The 20,160-nt window shown below is 48.6% G+C and overlaps 1 protein-coding gene across 8 annotated transcripts in view; it reads right to left on the bottom strand.

The window, feature by feature from the left end:
* The window catches only part of TBC1D1 (TBC1 domain family member 1), a 1,823,125-nt gene that overhangs the window by 887,112 nt on the left and 915,853 nt on the right, over positions 1–20,160 (bottom strand). For all 8 annotated transcript variants that reach the window (XM_069631813.1, XM_069631816.1, XM_069631814.1 and 5 more), the window contains 2 exons: positions 17,189–17,293; positions 12,923–13,055 (listed from right to left, as the gene is read on the bottom strand). In XM_069631813.1, coding sequence (XP_069487914.1) covers positions 12,923–13,055; positions 17,189–17,293 — 238 coding nt within the window. The remainder of the gene's footprint in view (positions 1–12,922; positions 13,056–17,188; positions 17,294–20,160) is intronic.

Genomic DNA, 20,160 nt, shown 5'->3' on the forward strand with positions numbered 1-20,160 from the left:
ACTGCAAACCTCTTTGGGTCACCAGAAAATTGTTCGGGCGGAGCCAGAGGTACATTCCCAGGTAGGTTGATCTGTACTGGGTTCGTAGAGGATGTTGAAGGAAGATTTGCCCCTGATGCGGGTAACGGCGTTTGTCCATCTTGTGACTGTAGCAATTGTCTAGCGAGATCGTCTGTTCGCTCCTTGGAAATAATCAGTTCCCTTCTTAGAGCATTCGTTTCCTGACGGGCTGCATGCACTTCTGCTCTTAGTTCCCCAAGTAACTGGGCTAGCTGGTCGGTATCCGAGGTTTCCATAGCGCCTTGGTGGGAGTTTTGCGGTAGGCTTTGCGTTCTGTAACGCTCACCTGATTCCCGCAGAGGCGCCGGTCTTGACTGGGTGAATGCCGTATCTTCAAAGGTGATGTGTAACACACGGTTGGCTCTTTGGGCTGGACCTCTGTGCACTGTATGTCTGACTCGAAGAGTTAGATGTCTGCAGATAGAAAATATGGGATTAATGAACTGGGGTTATTGGGTGCCTCTCTCCTCTTCCCTTTCTCTTCTCCTGTAGAACCCCAAAGGTTAACGCCCTCACCTTAGGTAAGTGAACGCCGAGCTCTCCATCTGCCTCGGGGCAGGGTGCCGTAACCAGTTTCTTCACTGGATAAGGGTGCAGGCCTCTTGACCTCAGAGGACTGCTGTCCGTCGTTAACTGCACGAACGGTAAGTTCTGGGTACTTCAAATGTCTTAAAAGTCTTTTGTAATGATATCTCTTGTTTTGCAGGGTTCCGGCGATGGCGGATGGCGGGCTGATGATAGTTGAGGATCGTACCCGCGTGAGGAATAGAAGCACCTGGAAGCACGTAAGTAAGCGCTTGTAGCCTGCTTCACGATGCGCACTAACTGTCCCTTTTATCTTGCAGGTACAAGTTCGGAGCTTTAGAGAAGCTGAAGGGTGCTGGAATACCCACTGGATTCGGCGTGGGAAGGAGTAATGGCACGTGAGTATTAAAGTTCCCCAATGTCTTTAAACGCACCTTGTTTTGTCTTTCAGATGCCGGAATGCAGTGCGAAGACCTCCGGAGCATGCGAAGAGTAGGTAAGCCTTTGTCTTTCAGATGCCGGAATGCAGCGCGAGGCGTTGGTGACAGCCGATGGACCAGGTAAGCGATGCGCTGCCACTGAAGACCGTAGTGCTAACCTGTTCTTTCTTTGTCTTTACAGGTGCTGCTGAAGACTAGATTCCAGGATGGTAAGCCTTTGTTCCCTTAGGCCCAGGATCAGAAGCAGAAGACACGATGAGCGTTCTGCTGCAGAGAATGCAGAATAACGCAAAGCAAGATTCATCCATCGGGTGTGGTTTAAATAGCCTCCTGTAGTGCTTAGGTGTCTCCTTCCACAGCCACGCCTAGGCAAGTAAAGAGTTCCTGCTTTCCAGAAGAGTTCCAGTGTTCTGAACCTAGGGAGTGGCTCCTGCCCCACCCAACAGGAAAAGTAGTCCCAAACAGAAGAGTATCAGGGGTTCAACTGGCAGGTAAGTAAGCAGCATGGGCTGCTGTAGGCAAGTCCACCCAAGCATTATGAGCCCGGCGCTTCCAGCGCTGGGACTGGGCATCTTTATGAGCCTGGTGCCACTGGCGCCAGGACAGGGTCCAAAAGGTCCCAATTGGGACTGGCTGGCACTCGGAACCGGGGTTATGGGTCTGCTTCCAAGGGAGTCGGGCAAGTCCTGATCTTTTGGAAGCAGAGATCATGACAGCCGTGATGGACATTTTCGAACCGCAGTCCCAACATTTTTTAAAGCCTGACTTCGGGGTAGAAGAAGACAGACATTTCTTTTGAAGTAGAAGAATCAAGCACGCCGAGATTCTGAAGCAAACAAGTTTGCGGAAAAAACGGAACTGAGGCTACGGGCGCCTTGCATCCTATATAACATCCGGTGACATCAATCTTCGACGGAGGCCCTCGAGGGACAACGTACCGACGTCATCGACGCAGGATGCCTACGCCGAAAATGTTTCGAAGCAGCACAGCTGTGGTCATTACCTGTCATAGATGTGGAATACGTCGGAGGACACAATCCCCTCGAAATATACATACTGTGTGCCTCATGGGCTGAGTGGACATATAAGGTTTAAGTTACTCACTTTCAACTATTGCTCTCGAGTATGGGTCTGCCATGTATTCACATGCTCATGAATATTCCCAGTCGTAAGGCTGGGAATTCTCAGTAAAAGAAAAAACAGTTTCACTTTCACTTAAAAACAGTATTTCTCCAATCACTGTACTCTGGGTCATACTGCCCCCATCCAATGACAGTCCTCTTCCTGAGCCCCTCCTCTGGCAGCCATCTGCATATTTGGTAAGCACGTAAAGTGGCAGTATTACCAAGAAGAGTCAGAGAGGGGTCGCAGAGAGGGTGTGCCTGTGAATCCATGCCAGATCCATGCTGGAGAACAATAGTTACAGGTAATTAACTTAAACCTTCTCCAGCAAGGGATCTGGCATGCATTCACATGCTCACGAATAAATAGCAGTACAACATTACACAACCACAGGAGGTGGCAAGGCTCAACAGAAGCAATTACACGTACCCCTAGAACAGACTCATCTCAAGCAAACAGGTCGCGTGTGTGTGCGTGCGTGCGTGCGTGTCTCCACGTAGCAGCCCTCCAGATGTCGAGCGGGGGCACACCAGACAGGAACAGCATCGTCACAGTGATCGCACTAGTGGAGTGGGCTCTCGGATGGCAGGGCAGCAGTCGGTTAGCCAGCCGATGACAGTGCGTGATGCAGCCAGAGAGCAATCTTGAAATGGAAGCCTTGGACAGGGCCTTCCCCTGGTTCACAGGACCAAAGTTCACGAACAGCTGTGAAGTCTTCCGAAAAATCTTTGTGAGTGTCGCATCGAACTTCAGGCATGAGCAACTTCCAGCAAGTGCAAGGCCCTTGCCGTCAGCGACAAAGGTTTCGGGGAAAAAACAGGTAACACCAAAGGCTTGTTGAGGTGGAATTACAACTGGACCTTCAGCATGAAGGAGGGGTGCATACGTAGCACCACCTTCGATTCGTGGAAAGTAGGCTATGGCTGCCTGCAGGATAGGGCCTGGATGTCACCTAACCTAGCAGAGGTGATGGTCACAAGGAAAGACGTTTTCCACAAGAGAAACTTGAGCGGGGTCTGATGCAGAGTCTCCAAGTGGGCCCCCCATGTGCCTTGTCAAAACCACATTGAGTTCCCACACCGGGGCAGGAGCCTTCACTAGCAGGAAAGATCTGAAAAGTCCTTTGAGAAACTCCTTGACAAGTCGGTGGGACCAAAGTGAAGATGTTCCTGGTGATCTGGTGTAGCGGGAGATAGCCACCAGATGTACCTTGAAGGAGGCGATAGCAAGTACGGCAGTATTTAGTATTAGTATTTATTTATATTGCGCACCTTGCCCAGAGGCTTGCGGGGGCATGTTTAGGAGGAAGTTACAAGTTACAGAAAGGAGGTTACAGGTTGCAGAAGGGGTGATACAGTAAACAAGTTCTGTAGGATCTGTAGGGCTATGACCCTCAAAAGGGGTAATCCTCTGTGACCGGCACCACATAGCGAAACGCTTCCACTTGTGACTGTAGCACTTCAAGGTCAACAATGCAATACTTTGGCGAGGACTTCCCTGCAGTTCGCTGGCAACTTATACCCTCCAAACTCTAGGGCTGCATGAGCCAGGCCCGCAGGTTCAGCGATGTTGGGTTGTGATGCAGGATTGCGCCTTCTCTGGTGAGAAGATCCGGAACCACCAGCAACGCCGACTGGCTGAGAAGGTCAGCATACCAAATCTGCCACGGCGGGGCAATGAGTATCATCCTACATTGACACTTGGCGTGTTGATGACTCGTAGCAGGAGAGGGAACTGAGGAAACACACCCCCCCAGTCTCCTCGGTTGGTGGAATCTGCAGGCAAACTTCTGGCATTTGGAGTTCGCTGCTGTCTCAAATAGATTGATCTGGGACCTGCCCCACTTGTGGAAGAGTCTGTCTACCTGATCCTTCTGAAGTTCCCAGCCGTGGCAGGAGCGCAGTTTCATGCTGAGGGTGTCTGTCCGTGAAGATCCTCACCACCTTGACCCAGAGACAAGATGTTGATATGGCGATCTTTTTCTAGCAGCCACAGGCCTCTGGCATGTAGACATCTGGTGTGGGCTCCCCAGCCCTCCAGGGAAGCGTCCATGGTGACCGTCTCCTGGTATGGGGGTTGGGGGGTTTGGAATCCTGGGCCCTGGGCAATGTTGAAGGGGACGCCCCACCATCCTATCACCCGACGGAACTCATCGTCGAGAGGGGTCTAGTCCGTGAAGCTTTCGGACACCTGAATCAAGCGCGAGTTCAGGAATTTCTGTAGGTAGCGCGGTCTCATTTGCAACCTGCAGAGCCGGACGAGGTATATGCAGGACGACATCATGCCCAGTAACAACTTGATGGCCCACACCATGGCCATCTTCGATGACAGCCGTTGCACCTTCCATTGAATGGCTATCCACTCCTCCGAGGCCAACGCCTGGAAAGACACTGTATGGAGTCTGGTGCATAGCAACAGAGCGTTCTGCAATGGCCTCAAGCAGGACTTTGGAAAGTTGATGCAGAATCCCAGATCCATCAGGAACCAGACGGTCCTCTGTGTGCCCGTCTGCCAGCTCCCTTCGAGCGGGCGCAAATCATCCAGTTATTCAGGTACGGGTATACGTGTATTTCCTGTAGACGCAGATGGGCTGCCATCAGAGCCAGGCATTTTGTGAACACCCTGGGGGCCCACTTCAAGCTGAAAGGTAGAGCCTTGAACTGGTAGTGCTGTCTCTGCACTACGAAGCGTAGAAACATTTTTCTTGTGAATGGGGGTGTGGAAATGCAAGTCCTCCAAGTCTGACGGCATCAAGAAGTCTCCTTTTTCCAGTTGGCCGAGCACGTGTTGCAACGTGACCATCCTGAACTTTTGGGACTTTTTTGTTGGGATGTCGTAGGTCTAGGATGGGCCTCCAGACCCCCCTACCCTGTCCTTTCTGACCAGAAAGGTATCTGGAATAGACTGGTGCCCCAGAGCCGTTGGGACACTAGCTCCATCGCCCCTTTTCGCAGCATGGCGCGTACCTCTTCCAGGAGCTGAGGGATGTGCTGTTCCTGCAGTACAACCGGTGGGATCCACGGACACCTGTGTTGACACTCCAGGGTGTATCCTTGGGTGAGTGCATCCAGCAGCTATCTGTCAGTGATGAGCTTTCTGCACTCGCCGAGATTGCCCACGAAAGGAACAACGAGAGCCGCTCTCTGTTGTGAAGGCCTCTGGGTAATCTGGTTTAAGGTCTTGACAGTCTCATGTTCTTTTTTGGCTGTCTCAAGGGCCTCATATACGGCTTTTTACGAACAAGTTGGATCTCCTCGACTGGCTTGTTTATTAAGGATGCTTTGGTTTCAGGCTTAAACCTGGAGTTTCTTAACCAGGCAAGCCGTTTAAGAAGGTTGCCCTGGGCCAAGGTCCTTCCCACTGTTTCAGCAGCGCCCAGAGTGTACTTAAGAATATTGTGGTTGACTTGCTTGCCTTCCGACAATCACAAGCAGACGAGCCCGCGCTGGTTCAGGGAGCTCTTTAAGGCCCTCTTGCAGCAGGTTGCACTGTACATCTGAATAGCTAGCCAACAGTGTGGTGTTGTTGGCTATTCGGGTAGAGAATGCTGCAGTAGTCGTATCCCTCTTCCCCTGTGCGTACAACTTTTTGCATTCTTTAACAGGCAGTGCCTTACCCGTAGACAGGGGGATACTCGCCCTCTCTCCTTGTCATAACTACCAGGGAACCAGGAGTGGTATGCCCTCTAATGTAAAGGGGGTCTGTAGGAGAAGGGTGAAACAACTTCTCCACCCTGGGATAAAACTGCCTTAAGCAGCATCAGCGCTCTCTTTTGATGCATCTCGATAGCCAAGTGCGTTTTGGTGCTAGTAGCCTTGCTCTCGGATTGCCGGGACGCATGCAGTTATCGCAGTTGCGGGGAGGGCTGCCGATCATCAGGATCAGCGGACACCGGCAAACTATTTGATGTGTTCGTTGGCACTTTGGAGCCTTTCGAGTGTACCGCCGTAGCAGAACCGTGGGTTGTGTGGGAATCGGATGCGTCCCTGTAGCTGAGATGTACAGTCCCCATAGCAGGACTCATACCGTGCCCATTGGGGCCGGGGACAGACGCTGCGGAGCAAGAACTCCCCGCTGTTAGGTCAATGGCTTCCTAAGTGAAGCCTTGGTCATTGCTAACCTCTTCGTCACACTTGGGGGCTGTGGGAGTTACTCTCGGCCTGCGACATACCATAGGCCGCCCACCGCTTCAAACGGCGCTCCTTAATAGTTTTGGGATGGAGGCGCTTACGGGACGCCTCGTGGCGATTGAGGGGAAGACAATTATTGCACCAGCGGTGCTAATCTTTCTACTGATATTTTCCCTTACAAGAAGGACAAAATCTAAATGAGTCTTGTCAGTAGAGCAGGATTATGATAGAGACGACAAACCCAAGGGAACAAAGCGGGGAAAAGGAAAGGCATTCTTGAAAAGAACATGACCACCGAACCACATTCTCCCTACTGTACAGGCCACAAGGCCCGGCCACGTGGTCGGCAGCGCTGACCGGATCAACAGCCGCCGAAGTTCTATAGTCAGCAGTCTTCGGCGGTGGCACAGGAATCAAGAGGAGCGAGACTAAGAACAAACGACCGAAGGTCAAGAATATAACAATAAAGCAATGTTTTATGAAGAGCTCTGCATTAATGCGACCAGTTGGCTGAGCGGAAAAAAACAATCTGAGGGACCTTGATGGGTGAGGGATCTTGGGTACACTACACGTCACGTTAGGGATAGTGTTACAGTCACGCCCATGTTGACATCCCCTTTCGATCGTGGAAAGACCAGAAGCAATACTATACGATTACTACTGGACGTCGGACTATATGCACAGCATGCGATTCTAAGCAGGTTAATAAGCATCAAAACTTTAATTACCCATACGCCCCGTCCTCTTTCCTCCATCCTCGTGGGTTATTCCACTGAAGAAGACCATAGGGTGGAGCTGTTACAATCTAGCTCATAACTAGGACGAAGCAAATAGGTTCTTCAGAACAGCCTGGCCAAACTCTGTCGCTCCTGGAGCTGGTATCCAGGGAATAGTGCTTACAGAAGGCTGACAGTGTGGCCCAAAAAGCCGCCTTGCGAATGGAATCCCAAGAAACATGTCTCTGAAAACGCTGTGACCTTAGCTCTGACTGCATGGGCATGAATCCCCTCAGGAACTGGTTTGCCTATGGCCGTATACGTCTCTGAGATGGCCTGGACCATCCAACGGGCGATGGAAGCTTTGGAAGCCTGGGTGCCAGGAGACACGCCCCTGAAAGTGATGAACAATGCATCAGACCTCCTGAACAATGCCTCAGAGACGGTGATTTTGTCAGCGAGAGATAGAATTTGAGGGCTCTCTTGAGGTCCAAGGAATGCAAAGCCCTTTCTACATCCGATTGCAAGTTTGGGAAGAACACCACCAGGCAAATTTCCTGATTCAAATGGAATGGAGACCAACTTGGGAAAACAATTTGGATGAGTGTGCGAGATGACCTTGCCGTTATGAAGCGTGGTGAAAGGTTTGCATGACGACAACGCTTGCAGTGTGCTGTCCCTGGGTGCAGAAGTGAGTGCAACCAATAGTACTGTCTTTAGTGTCACCAGCCAGATGTCCAAGGACATCAGCTCAAAGGGCTTGCGCTGCAAGAACCACACTGAGGTCCCAGACCAGTTGCGGCCTATGCCCCAACAGAAAAAGCCTGGACAATCCCTTGAGGTGGACCTTAACCAACGGGTTGGTTCCTGAAAAAGCGTGTTCCAGGGAATTCTTGTAGGCCCCCAATGGCCACCAAAGGTGAGGCATGTATCCACCTGAACGCCCGTACAAGCCAGATGTGCCGAGAAAGCCAGTGTGTCGTCCAAGGAGCAGGTGATTGGGTCCAGCCCTTTGTCGCAATCGCTGTGGCAAAACCTAGTCCACTTGCTCTTATACTGGGATCGAGTAGCTGGCCTCCTGAAAGATGCCCCAGTTGTCATCCAAAATTGAGCATGCTGTAGTCTCAGTTGGTCAGGAACCAGGTCGCAAGGACCAGCCGGGCAGGGTCTGGGTGCTCCATTGCTACGCGCTGCTGCGTCAGGAAGCCCCGGTTGGGGATCGGAAGAAGGGCAGGCCCCTGGGAGCACAACCGCAGCAGATCCGATAACCAAGCCCTCGAAGGCCAGTGTGGGGAAATCAGGATGACGCTGCAGCCCGCCGACACCCGCAATTTGTGGAGGGTCCCCTGGAGCAATGGGGAAGGAGGCATGCATAACATCTGCGGCCATGCCAGCAGATCATGAAGGCGTCTCCTAGGGACCCCTGACCTCGACCTGCCCACGAAGCAAAAGGCACTTGGAATTCAGAGCAAATGCGAATACGTCCAGATCCAGAAATCCTCAGCTCTGGAACAGGGACAACAAGGAGTTGATGTGTAACTCCCACGCGTAGGTGTTGAAACCCCAAGCAGCTCAGCTGGTCCGCTTCTGCATGGCTTTGACCCGGGAGGTGGACTGCTGAAATCTAAATCCCCTCTGTCAGGACCAATTCCCAGATCGATGCCGCCTCCATGCACAGGAGGGGGAAGGTGGGGGCTACCTTGCTTGTTCAGGTAAACATTGTTGTGGATTTGTCAGTCCTGACAAGAACCGACTTGTCCATGATGAAGGGCAAAAAATCCTTGAGTGCCGGGCCCACTTCCCTGAGCTCAAGCAGATTGATATGTAGAAGGGCTTCCTTCCTGGACCATGCAACCCAGCCCGAAAGCGAGGAATGCATCACCACAAGAGTGGGCTCTGGCCTGTAAAGGGGGCTCCCACTGCCACATTGTTATCCATCAACCACCAGTGAAGATCCAGGAGCAGGAACGGAGGGATTGGTATCCTGTCTGACTGAGACCCTGTTTCCTGGCCCCAATTGACCACCAGGTGGAGCTGGAGGCATCTCATCTTAAACGGGCAGGCTGGACTGTGAGCATGCAAGATGCCATCAGCCCCAGTAGGTGCTGGAACCACAATGCCGAGGTGGTTGAATTGGCCAGAAAGTGTCCTATCGCCTTGTAGAGGGAAAGGAGCCTCTCTTGCATGGAAAACACCTGCTGCACATCCGTGTCACAGTGCACTCCAAGGAAGACCAAATCCTGGGCGGGAGCCAGCTGTGACTTCCGTCTGTTAAGGGAAAGGCCCAGCTGGTGAAGAACGTCTGCCAGCCGCTGTCAGGAGTGCACCGCCCCCTCAGACGAGCTGGCACTGGCCAGCCAGTCCAGGTAAGGGTACAAGTGGTGGCCCTCCAGGCAGAGGAACCCGGCCAACGCATTCATCAGCTTTGTGAACCGAATTGAGGGTAAAAGGCAGCACCTTGTACTGCAAGTGGTACGACATAAGCGTGGACCGCAGAAACCTCTGATGCAGCTGGTAGATGGGGACATGAAGATACCCATCCATGAGGTCTAGGTAACACATCCAGTCCCCTGCGCACACAGACTCTGCTATGTGTGTGGGAGTAATCATCTTGAAGCGTTCAAGCGCTAAAGACAGGTTGAGAAATGACAGGTCCAGGGCTACCCTTAGGCCAGCCAGTTTGTTCTTGGTTACCACAAAAATCCTGGAGTAGAAGCCGGAGCCCCTGTCCGACTGAGGAACCGGTTCCACCGCCTGTATCTCCAAAAGTGAAAGGACCCCCGTAAACGGGCTGGGGATCCAATCTGAAGTAGAAGCGGAGAGGATGGTAGAGGAAAAGGAAGAGGAGACTATAGAAAGCATCAAAGAACTCTGGAAATAACGCTTTCAGTTGTCCTGGAAGAGTGCCAGCCCGCCCTCAAAAGGCGATCAGTATTCCCAACCATAACGTCACTGCTTTTTGGCATCTGAGGTGGCAGCGGAGGAGGGGGCTTGAAAAAACCCACAAAGTCCTCTGCTGCTTCATCCTGTGGTCACTGGGCAACCTGTGAGGCCTTTGTGCACCGCAGTCCCGAATCCCCTTGAAGCCGGTGAAAGCGCAGGGTTGAGACTGAAGGAAGGACTTCGGCCCCGACTTAGATAGGATGGCCAAGGATTGGCTGTTAGTGTAGAGGTCTTTTGTCAACTCGTCATCGGTGAATGAATGGAAAAAGGTCTGAGCCCGCAAAGGGAAGATCCAGGATCCGCTCTCGCACATCTGATAATTTGGTGGCGTGCATCCACGCCGGCCATTTCATCTCAACCCCCAGGTACAGCCCTCTGATAGCTGTGTCGATGTGGGAGATTGGGAGACTGAAGACTATAAGATCCTGCGCAATCGCCCAGGCGTCAGCCAGGCCGGCCAGAGGAATGTGAGGCATAAACTCCCAAAGCTCGCGCCATAGTTTCAGATTTGCATTGCTAGCAAGGCGTTGGCATTAGCTTGCCATAACTGCAGCCCTGCGATGAGCTAGCACCTTTAGCCAAAGGATTCAAGGACCATGTCCTCCTTGGACAGACTGTATGTGGTTCCTGAGGAGAAAGACAAAGACAATGGTTTAGAACACAGCTAACGAGTGAGGCTGGGAGGCCAGGAGGACTGGTTCCACATCCGCCACCCTGAACCTGCTCGCTAATTTCTTCATCTGGGCGTTGGCCCTGCGCTTCTCCCAGACTTTGCTCGCCACCTGCAGGACATACTCCTGGAGAAGAATGCCTGAATGGCTAGTGGTGTGCTTGCCCAAAACCTCTGCTAGCACTCCCAACTCCTGGGGGTGGGGCTACCTCTGGCTGGGGGACTCCCAACTACTCAGCAAGGCCCTGAAGGCAGTCATGAAAAGCCTTTATAGATGCAGAGGGTTTGATGTCCTGGGTGTTATCATCGCCCCCCCACCCCACCCCTTTTTTCCAGACAGTGGGGAGTCCGGGCCTAGGGACAGGTGCCAGCGGTGACCCCCCGTGATCCGAACCCGAAGATAGATCCAATGGTTGCTGAGGGAGAGGTGTTGGTGGTACAGGAAGAGGAGGTGGGGCCTGGATAACCAGTAAGGCCTGGACCAGAGGAGTGACCGGCAACGTTGCAGGAACAAGCAGGGGCCTAGGAGGCATGACCTGCAGGATCCTCTCCTTCCCTATATCCTCGAGGAGCCCCATCATCTACGGGTCGCTTGAGTAGAATGAAGGGCTCAAAGAAGCGGTCCTCGCAAGCTGCTGGATCTCGATGGGGCCGATACTCTGCATTGCTGGGCCTCCGTTCCTGATCAAAGCACCGAGGCGCATGAGGTGTGCAGCCGGTAGATGTATCCCATCTACCGGGAGACCAAGCGCCTATACCATAAAGTCTGCCACCGCTTGCAGAGGGAAGGGGACAGGAACATTCTTGCATGGCCCACTCAATGGGCAAGGGACCAGGTAGGCCCTGATCTGAATCCAAGATGGCCGTCAGTCTAGCAGGCTCAGCTGCATGCTTAGCCGCGATCTTGGGGCCTTGCGCCATGTAATGGGCGGCAGGCACGAATGCCCTGCGCCACATGCTGGCTCAGACATGGGATGACGAGGCTTGGCCCTCGAACCTGAAACAGAAGCATTGACCTCAGAGGTAGCTCTGGTAGGCCCCGAGCCCTCGGCCTGCTGACCGTGACAGGTAGTCGGATCGCCCTGACTCACGACCTCTGAGGTGGCACCGGGTGGCTGTGCACCCTAAGCAACTGGACTGGTAGTCGTGCTGGATCCTTTGCCCCCCCCTGGGGCAGACGAGGATGACAAACTTGATCGCCCCTCTGTGGACTCTCCAGTAGAGCTCCTCAGCCACTCGGCTTGGGAGCTGGTAGCCTGGACCGTCTCCAGCCTGCCAATGGATCGCCCGCAAGAGGGCCCGGGGTCCCGCAGCTTGGGAGCCGGTAGCCGTAGAGGCCTCAGGCCTGCCAGAACCAGAGTCCAAGGTACCCTTTCCCATGGAAACCCCTGGGAAGGAGTCTCTGTGCTGTGGACCCATACTAAACAAAGGGCCTACCTTGTCTTGACGTGGAGTCCTGGAGACTAACTCTTTAAATGACCTGGAGGAGAAGCGTGGAATCTCCCTCCAACATGACAACTGATTATTGAATGTCCGGTGACTGAGCACTGCAAGCCGCATACCCGTCCCAGCAGTGTTTGGGCCCCAGGCATTCGACAGAGTGCGTGGGGGGTCCGAGGCCAGGAACGAGTTTTCGCAGGACACACATCTCGTGAATCCTCCTGCTGTCAACATGCGCCGGGGGAGGCGAGGCACCACAGGGAGGTGAAGAAGATTGAAAAATAAAAAACAGGGAGCAAGTGAAAGTTACAAAATCTATGCGCCTAGCTGCTTGGTCTGACCCCGTCCGTGCAGAAAAAGGGACTGAGGTGAGGCGCCGGAGGGTGCGGCGCATTGCCACACCCAGGGGTGCGCGCTATACTCAATTTAAAGGGGAAGGTCAATTTTTCGACGCCAAAGGTTCCAGTACGGATGAGTATACTGGAAATGCACTTCTAGACAGACGAATCCGGCTGCTCTTGGAAAAGTTACATACATTCTAAGATGACATGGATACTTTCAGAACACATCTGAGGAATCTATGTGGAATTCGACAGTAAACACTAACTGCGTCTGAGATCTACACTGAGTTCTTATGATCACCTCCTATTTATTTCAAATTGAGCGAGTTCGATACTTCAGGGTACTATTGCTGTATTTTAATGTATACATTTTATGATCGAAATTAAAATAAAGTAAATAAAATGAACAGATTTGTATTACGGCTTACATAACAGCACTAGTTTGGTAATGAGCTACTTTAGCATGATCCTGTGGCAACTGAAATACTATTGGACACAGAAACGCACTTTGGCTTTTCAGTGGCAGGCTGCTCACCTTCTATCTTCTCACAGAGCTTGTGAAGGCCTTGCATTGGGCAACCCTCACATATCTGGTCCTGAACTTTGGAGTGTTGATGTGCGGCAGCGACACTGAAGGCCTGCTTCAGAGTCAGCATAATCTCGTCCACCTGAAGGAAGTACCAAGAAAAATATTTCTTTTAAAAACTAAACAACTTGTACCACAAACGGCATGCTAATAAAAATCTGACATTTTAAAATAAAAACAGGCATGATTGTTTTATCTATTATTTATCACCGAGTCGAAAATAAGTCCTTTAAGTAGAGATACACTGAAAGTGTTTTGAAATAGACTGTTAATTGTGTCCCTTAAGATGAGTCTGGTATTTCGTGTATTTTTCCATGGTCTTTGCCAAAAGGGGGCTTTTACTCCACCTGTCTGAGACTACCTCAGTTGTCACTATACTATTTTTGACATAACTTGAGACAATACATAATGTGCTAATCTACATATCATTTGATTTTTATTTGTATTGCTAGAACTGCTTCTACAAGACAAAAATATAGAAACAAGGTGCACAAATTCAGGTTGCAAACTAAAAGCCCGCCATAAAAAAAGTCACTTAGCTACTCAATTGTATACATACACACAGCACACCATTTCCTATTCGCCAAGAGTAAAATATCACTAACCAATGACTAGTGGTGAGTCCAAACTTTGCAACCGGACACAAAGATGGAACGAAAATAGAATTGTGCACCCCGACACACAGATTGTAAATAGTCACACTGTCAAACAGAGAACAGCCATTCAATCAATCAGTTCCTATGCATAAGTGACAAGGTGGTTTACACAGTACAATGAAATACATTACAATACAAAGAATTAAATCACAGATGGAAACCCCTCTTGATGTCAACATTGCTACCAATGCCACATATGTTGGGGATTTTTTTGTTGACATCCACAAAACCTGTGCTAAAGTTCATTAAAGCCAGGCACGACCTTTTATATGAACATAGGGATGTAGCATTTCTGTCACAAATAGTAAAAGAAGTAAAGGAGTGTTTGCCGTCATCCACTTCATACATAAGAGCCCATGAAAAAAAAGGCTCACAAGTTTCCAAGACTGGCCATTAGGATTACAGGTTCGAGCTTTGTGAGTCACCAGTTCCGGTGGCACAGGAAGAAATGATCCAAATTAGAGGTACATTTTATGTAGTCTCTTGTGACAGCAGGCATGCTCGCATAGATGGTGAGAGACTTTGGCATAGACTGCATAATAGTTTACTGAACAGTCACTACCGCCTGTCTCCAAAATGGCTGTATAGCTCATTAAACCTCTCACCCACAAGAGTGTATTAACTAGCCCCAATAGCAAGTCCTTAGAAATCAAGGGAAAGGCAGGAGAGAAGAAACAAGAAACAGTGAGACAGACTGCAGGAGAGAACCAAACACAGGAAAACAGTCAGAAGGAGAGCCAAACTCAGATCAGAAAAGGAAGGCTGAGAGCGTGAGATCCCGAGCCTATGGAAGGCTCTTCTCAGAAAACGACAAGAGCCCAAATCTTAAGCTAGAGAATTCTGGAAAAGAAGATATCCAAGATCCTGCTTGGGGCCTTATCTCAGGTCCTGCAGAGAACAATGCCGAGAACTTAAAGAGGCAGTAGCTTGCTGAGGACTACGGCTCAGAAACTGGCAGATACCAGAAATGAAGGAAGAGGAGGAAAAGGAAGGTTTGGTGAAGGCTATATTGCAGACCTCAGTCAAGACCAGGCACTGGCAAGCAAAGAAAGCCAAGAACCTGCTGAGCGCCCTCAGACACTGGTAGAGACCATACTTGGTGGAGGAAGAAAGGGCGAAAGCCTGCAGAGGCATTTTTCCTAGACAATGGCAAAAGGCAAATGCCAGGAAGCAGAAAACCAAATGAGCCAGTGAGGCCCCATCTCCCAGGCCCTGGAGGAGGTGGGCTTAACGAGATGGAAACTGGAGAAGACCTTAGCCCAGGACCAACCAATGGCTGGTGATTTACAAAAACACAGACAAATACAAACGTTAAGCAAAGGAGAAGAAACCTCAGCAGACAGAAAACCTACAGCTGGAGGATCTCTAGATCTCAACTCAACTCGAAGGCATGTGGCAAGAGGTACTTGCTGGTAGACTACTAAGAAGCTGGCTCTGTGCTATAACCCCCAAGAATGTACATTGAAGCTAAGAAGTATGCTGGGCACTATACGACCCAGAGTAAATACTAGTTAGGGTACCCTGTAGAAAATTAGTGCCCCCTTAGGGTCCTTGCTGAACGTTTAATAAACCCATTCAGACACCTTCATTATGACCCTACTTTATCATTTCTAGATTAAGTCCCGAAGACTCTATAGGACTTAAACTCATCCAACATGTTGCACATAATGAAAACATGAATCGCATCTGACAACCGGTTCTGTTGATCCCTCTACCAGCCTAAAAGCATTTGGTAAAACTGTGCAGACTCGTGCAAAGGATTGCAGTTGGTATTTACTCAATTATAATGTAAACCGGTTACAAGCAAAATTGAAAAAAAAAACTTAGAAATAAAACGTAGGATGCTTAACATAGGTGAAGGAAGAGAATTAAGTGGGGCATTTGATGGTATGTTGCGGGTAACACTGGAGGTGCAATTACAAAAAAATGTGGGCTTTCCAGTGCTAAAGTGGATATTGATAGTAACTTGGGTTAGAGGAACATTTTAATTTGGCTTTCAAGCCAAGAGACCTAGAAACGTCAAGGTTTTGTCTTCGGCTCCAAGGAGGAGATGGTGTGGATGCAGCATTTGGGACACAAGCGTTGAAGTTACAGGCATGCTGGATCGTAACCTGAGAAGCCAAGCTAATATACCCTTTCCCATCATGTGCTGAGGGGCCATCTCAGCACAAGATGGACTACTATGCTTGACCGTGACATGCTTTACACGTTTCTTGCGTTCCCAGTCTGAACAGACCCTTGCTTTTTACTACAATGGGCAGCGTGGACTTTGTTGTGGCACATTACATTCATTATAGCGCCAAAGAGAGAATGAAACTGTCCAGGAGCCAACAATTTAGGGAGCTCTATGAAGTTCCTTTGAGCTCAGCACACATTGTTTTACTGTAGTAGGAGCAATAGGATTATATTTGCTACAGCTGTTCTATACCCGTTGGCGTTTGGGGGGGACTAGGTGCACTCCCCAACTTCTTAAAGAAATGGTGTCTCTAATGCTACTTTGATTCATGCAAATGAATCCTTCCATGCCCTATATTGCCTCTTTTAGAAGCGTAGGGAATTTGCAATGCAGCATTATTTCAAACAGTGTGTGTTCACCAAATGCTTGGTTTAGTAGGAAATAGTTGGTATGTGCTTATTTACAATGCAATATAATCACTGCCCGGCTAGGCATTTAATTCTGCGTTCATATAAGGATATATATGTAACTTTGTGTCAAACAGATGCTCAATATATAGTGTCACAGCAATTACTGTATTATTTTAGATTTGATAAAAAAAGGTGATCTGTGATTTTCATGTTCTTATTTACATTGCCCCATTTCTACCTTTAGTTAGAATATTACTAGGTTTACAAATTAAGTGCTTTTTTGTATGATTCATAGATGGGCATATGTATAATTTTTCAAGTCCGAACTGGGCATGAGCAGGGGTGGCTCCCCAAGTCTGCATGCTAGTGGATACACTGCCCACATTGTTGTAGGCATGAATCCCATGTCTATTCAAATGCCATATCTTCACAAGTGGGCACACATGACTTCTTTCCATATGTGAGTGGGTGCAAAACCCATTTTATGTGCCAATGGGCTTGCCACCTATTGCGTGTGTATTCACAGTTTATTTAAGACAATAACGTCATACTTCTATCTAGATAAGGGGATACAACTATGTTTCCATATGGGAGTGGGCACTCATCTCATTATGGTACTTAGTTAAGTATTAATTGTATTTTATGCACTGAACATTGGTAGGCAAAGTTTCCCCATTTGTTTCCCGCAGCTCAAGCATGGTGTCCATAGCGATGTACATATTTTTCTTCAGCCTTTATAATACACGTGCTCTCTTCTACTTCACAGAATCCCGCCCGTTTTCCTGTTACTGCGCACCACATAGCTACTACAGCTGAACTATTTCTGAACTGCCCAAAAGCAATAAGTGATTGCATGAGCTCTGCGTCCCTTTAGGGTTACCGGTGATTCGTATTGAGATAAAAACAAAGATCAAGAAACACTCAGCAGATAGCCCGTGAAAATAAACGCTTCTGTATTGTAAGAGTCCCTTACCAGCTGTTCATTCGTGCACTGAAAGACATAACATACAAAATGGCAGCCTCCGTTTTCTAAAGGCTCTCTGCAGATAAACCCAAAATGATCAACATGTCGGATTCCCTAAAAGAGAAGGGAAAAAAAGAGACAATTAGTCACACATACAAGAAGTTTCACTACTTCACGTAATGGTCTCGTAATCCAGTTAACAGCACAGCATCACTAAGCCATGGAAATAGCAAGAAGTTAGAGTAATCGTCCACTGAGCACAGCATCGCAGCCCCCTGGATTATACAGCCAATCCACAAGAGGTGCAACAGGATAAGGCCAAAACAGTGGTCAATAACGCAAAGGAAAACTGAAGGCCACGGAAGCTGAATATTGTACTGAAATAGCATCCCTTTCAAGGAAACCTACAGGGCAAAAAAAAGGACCCCGATTGTCCAAGGCGTTCTCCTTCCCCAAAAGAGTTCTTGCATTTAAAGAAGACACAAGTATGCCAAAATGCAAGCAGACCTTAATATATATTCTTTCATACACAAGTAGATGCTGGCAAAAAGTACCATTTCCACAGGACGTAGAGCAAGCACAGCGATAATAGGTGATGTGCAGCTGAGGTGGCGAAGCTGTGGCCGAGGGAGGAGGAGAGGGAAGGGAAGGGAATCCTCCTCCTGTGCCCTCCCTTACACAGATTGAACGCCATTTGGTCTCGCTTCGCCATGCGGCTCACCCTGTGCTGCTCCTACTAAGCCCTTGCCACAAGTCTCAAGGATGAGCACATTCTGAAGGACAACGGGTACCAGAGAAGGCAGAATTTATGAAAACGAAGATGAAAAAGTACATGTTTGTACTGGTGGGCACACCACCAGTGTACCCCAGCTGCCCACCGAGGAAAACCACAGAAAAAGTATTCTACAAAATTATACGACTATAAAATTGTAACAGCGAAGTCACATGACAATTCTGTATACTATTTATAAGCGTAAATATAATTACTACCTGACTGTTTTTCAGCTTAGAAGGTTTGCAGGGGATGGGAGTGGGTACCACTTAAGGACACTATTTTCTGAAATGGAGCTGTGAACATGCAATTGCTACAAATCTACCCTCTACCCAACAGCAGTAGGCTATACCATTACATGTCAGCTCCTCAGTTATTGTTTTGGTGAAAGTGGCTCACTTATACTGTGGCAAGGCTGGCACTTGCTGAACTGTATTTCAGTTAAAAGCTGCAAACTTAAGGATTTGGGAGCGGAGCTGGGGGGGGGGGGTGGCCAATGGGAGGGCGGACGCAGAGTTTGGATAAAGGATAAAAAATTTCCAGCCTGCCCTTTGATCCCATTATCACCAGTAGATTAACTATGATTCTAAGGGCAGATACATACCTTGCACTGTGGCTTAGTATCTGCCTTTTGCAATGAAATCAGTGGTAGACTGCCCTACAGAAAACTCAGGAGATTTTCCCGGTGGGCCTCTTAAGTGGGTACCCTAGTGTTCTGCTTCTCCTACTTCCTCTCTCCCAGTCTCCAAATTTACATCATTCCATCTATGCTCATCAGCTACATTTGGTATTTATTGAGATTTATATAGCTGTTTCGCCAAAGCGCTGAACATAACCATTTTGCATTTTATATAGTGCTACGAACCCTCAGGCATCTGAGCGCTGCTTATTACCCACGGTGTGTGGTGCTCATTTATCGACCTCGGAAGGATGAAAGGCCGAGTTTTAAGCAATGGTGCTTAAAAAAAGGGTGAGCTTCTATCTCAAGATGAAGAGCAGCTCTCCCAATCCTCTATTGGCTACCATATATTTAGAAGTAAGTAAAAAAGATACTTCTTCCCCTCTTCAAAAAAGTATGATACAATTGCTGAGAGATATTGGCTGGATAAATAGAGGGTCGACCGTTTCCCAGGAGGCTTTAGTAGCCCTGGGGAAAAAGGTAGATTTATGGGTTTGGTTGGAGAACTTTTCTCATCTAGGAAGTTTAAAGTCATGTGCTTTTGTAAAGTATCGACTGTATAGCTATATGAAACCTCAGGCCTATCTCCACTTATGCCCCTCTGTAAGGCTTAGACGGTTTATTATTCTTTTCCGTTTGGAGCAATTACCAACCTTTTATAATGTGGGATCGAGGGACAAAAATTGCAACTGTTGATAGAATATGTCGTCTACGTGCTCTTTCGGAATGCCTGGAGACGGCCAAGCACCTACTGACAGAATGCTCTATTATGAGACCCTCAATTGCTAAATACCTTGGAGAATTTGCTCACAACCTGGAATCTATAGCCGAAAATCAATTCTGGTTACATTGCACTAATACATCTAATATGCACCTTTTTATTGCATTATAAAATGTATGGCTACAAATTGAAAAAGTGCTGGGCATTATGATCTAAAATGATTAAAAGTGTTTTTATATGAAGGCTTTATTAAGATTTTGGATTCCGCTAAAGATGTATGTTCTTAGATATATATATTTTTATATTTCACTCTGCCTTTTCTTTTTTCCCTTTTTTCTTTTTTTTCTTTTTTACGATATTTTTCCTTCACCTTTTCCTTTATCTACACAAATGTATAAAGTGAAATTTTATTCTCTTTTCCTTTCTCTCTTTGGTTATGTAAATGCAATATGTGTAAAGTTTGAATTTTTCAATCTGTATCACATTAAAAATATTATTATTATTTGAAAGGCCGAGTTTGGCCCTGCCGGGATCTGCACAGATGTCAAAGTAAGCGTTCTATTTAAATGGACAGAATAAAGTTTTCGTTATCAGCCAACAGGCACATCTGCTTAACCCGTCAGTGTTATGGAACTACTGGAATATACAGCCAATATGCGAATCTTGCACTCCCTAACGGTTGCAACGTGACAATCATTTGAGAGGCCAGGTTTGCCAATTAGTGATCTCTATAATCAAAAGCAATGCACGGACCCCAAGTCTGATGCAAGAAGATATTGCCTTCATCTCAACTCGCACACTTCAGCCGG

Source organism: Ambystoma mexicanum, chromosome 6q, assembly GCF_040938575.1.
Source record: "Ambystoma mexicanum isolate Mex_15411 chromosome 6q, UKY_AmexF1_1, whole genome shotgun sequence".
Classification (NCBI taxonomy): Eukaryota; Metazoa; Chordata; class Amphibia; order Caudata; family Ambystomatidae; genus Ambystoma; species Ambystoma mexicanum.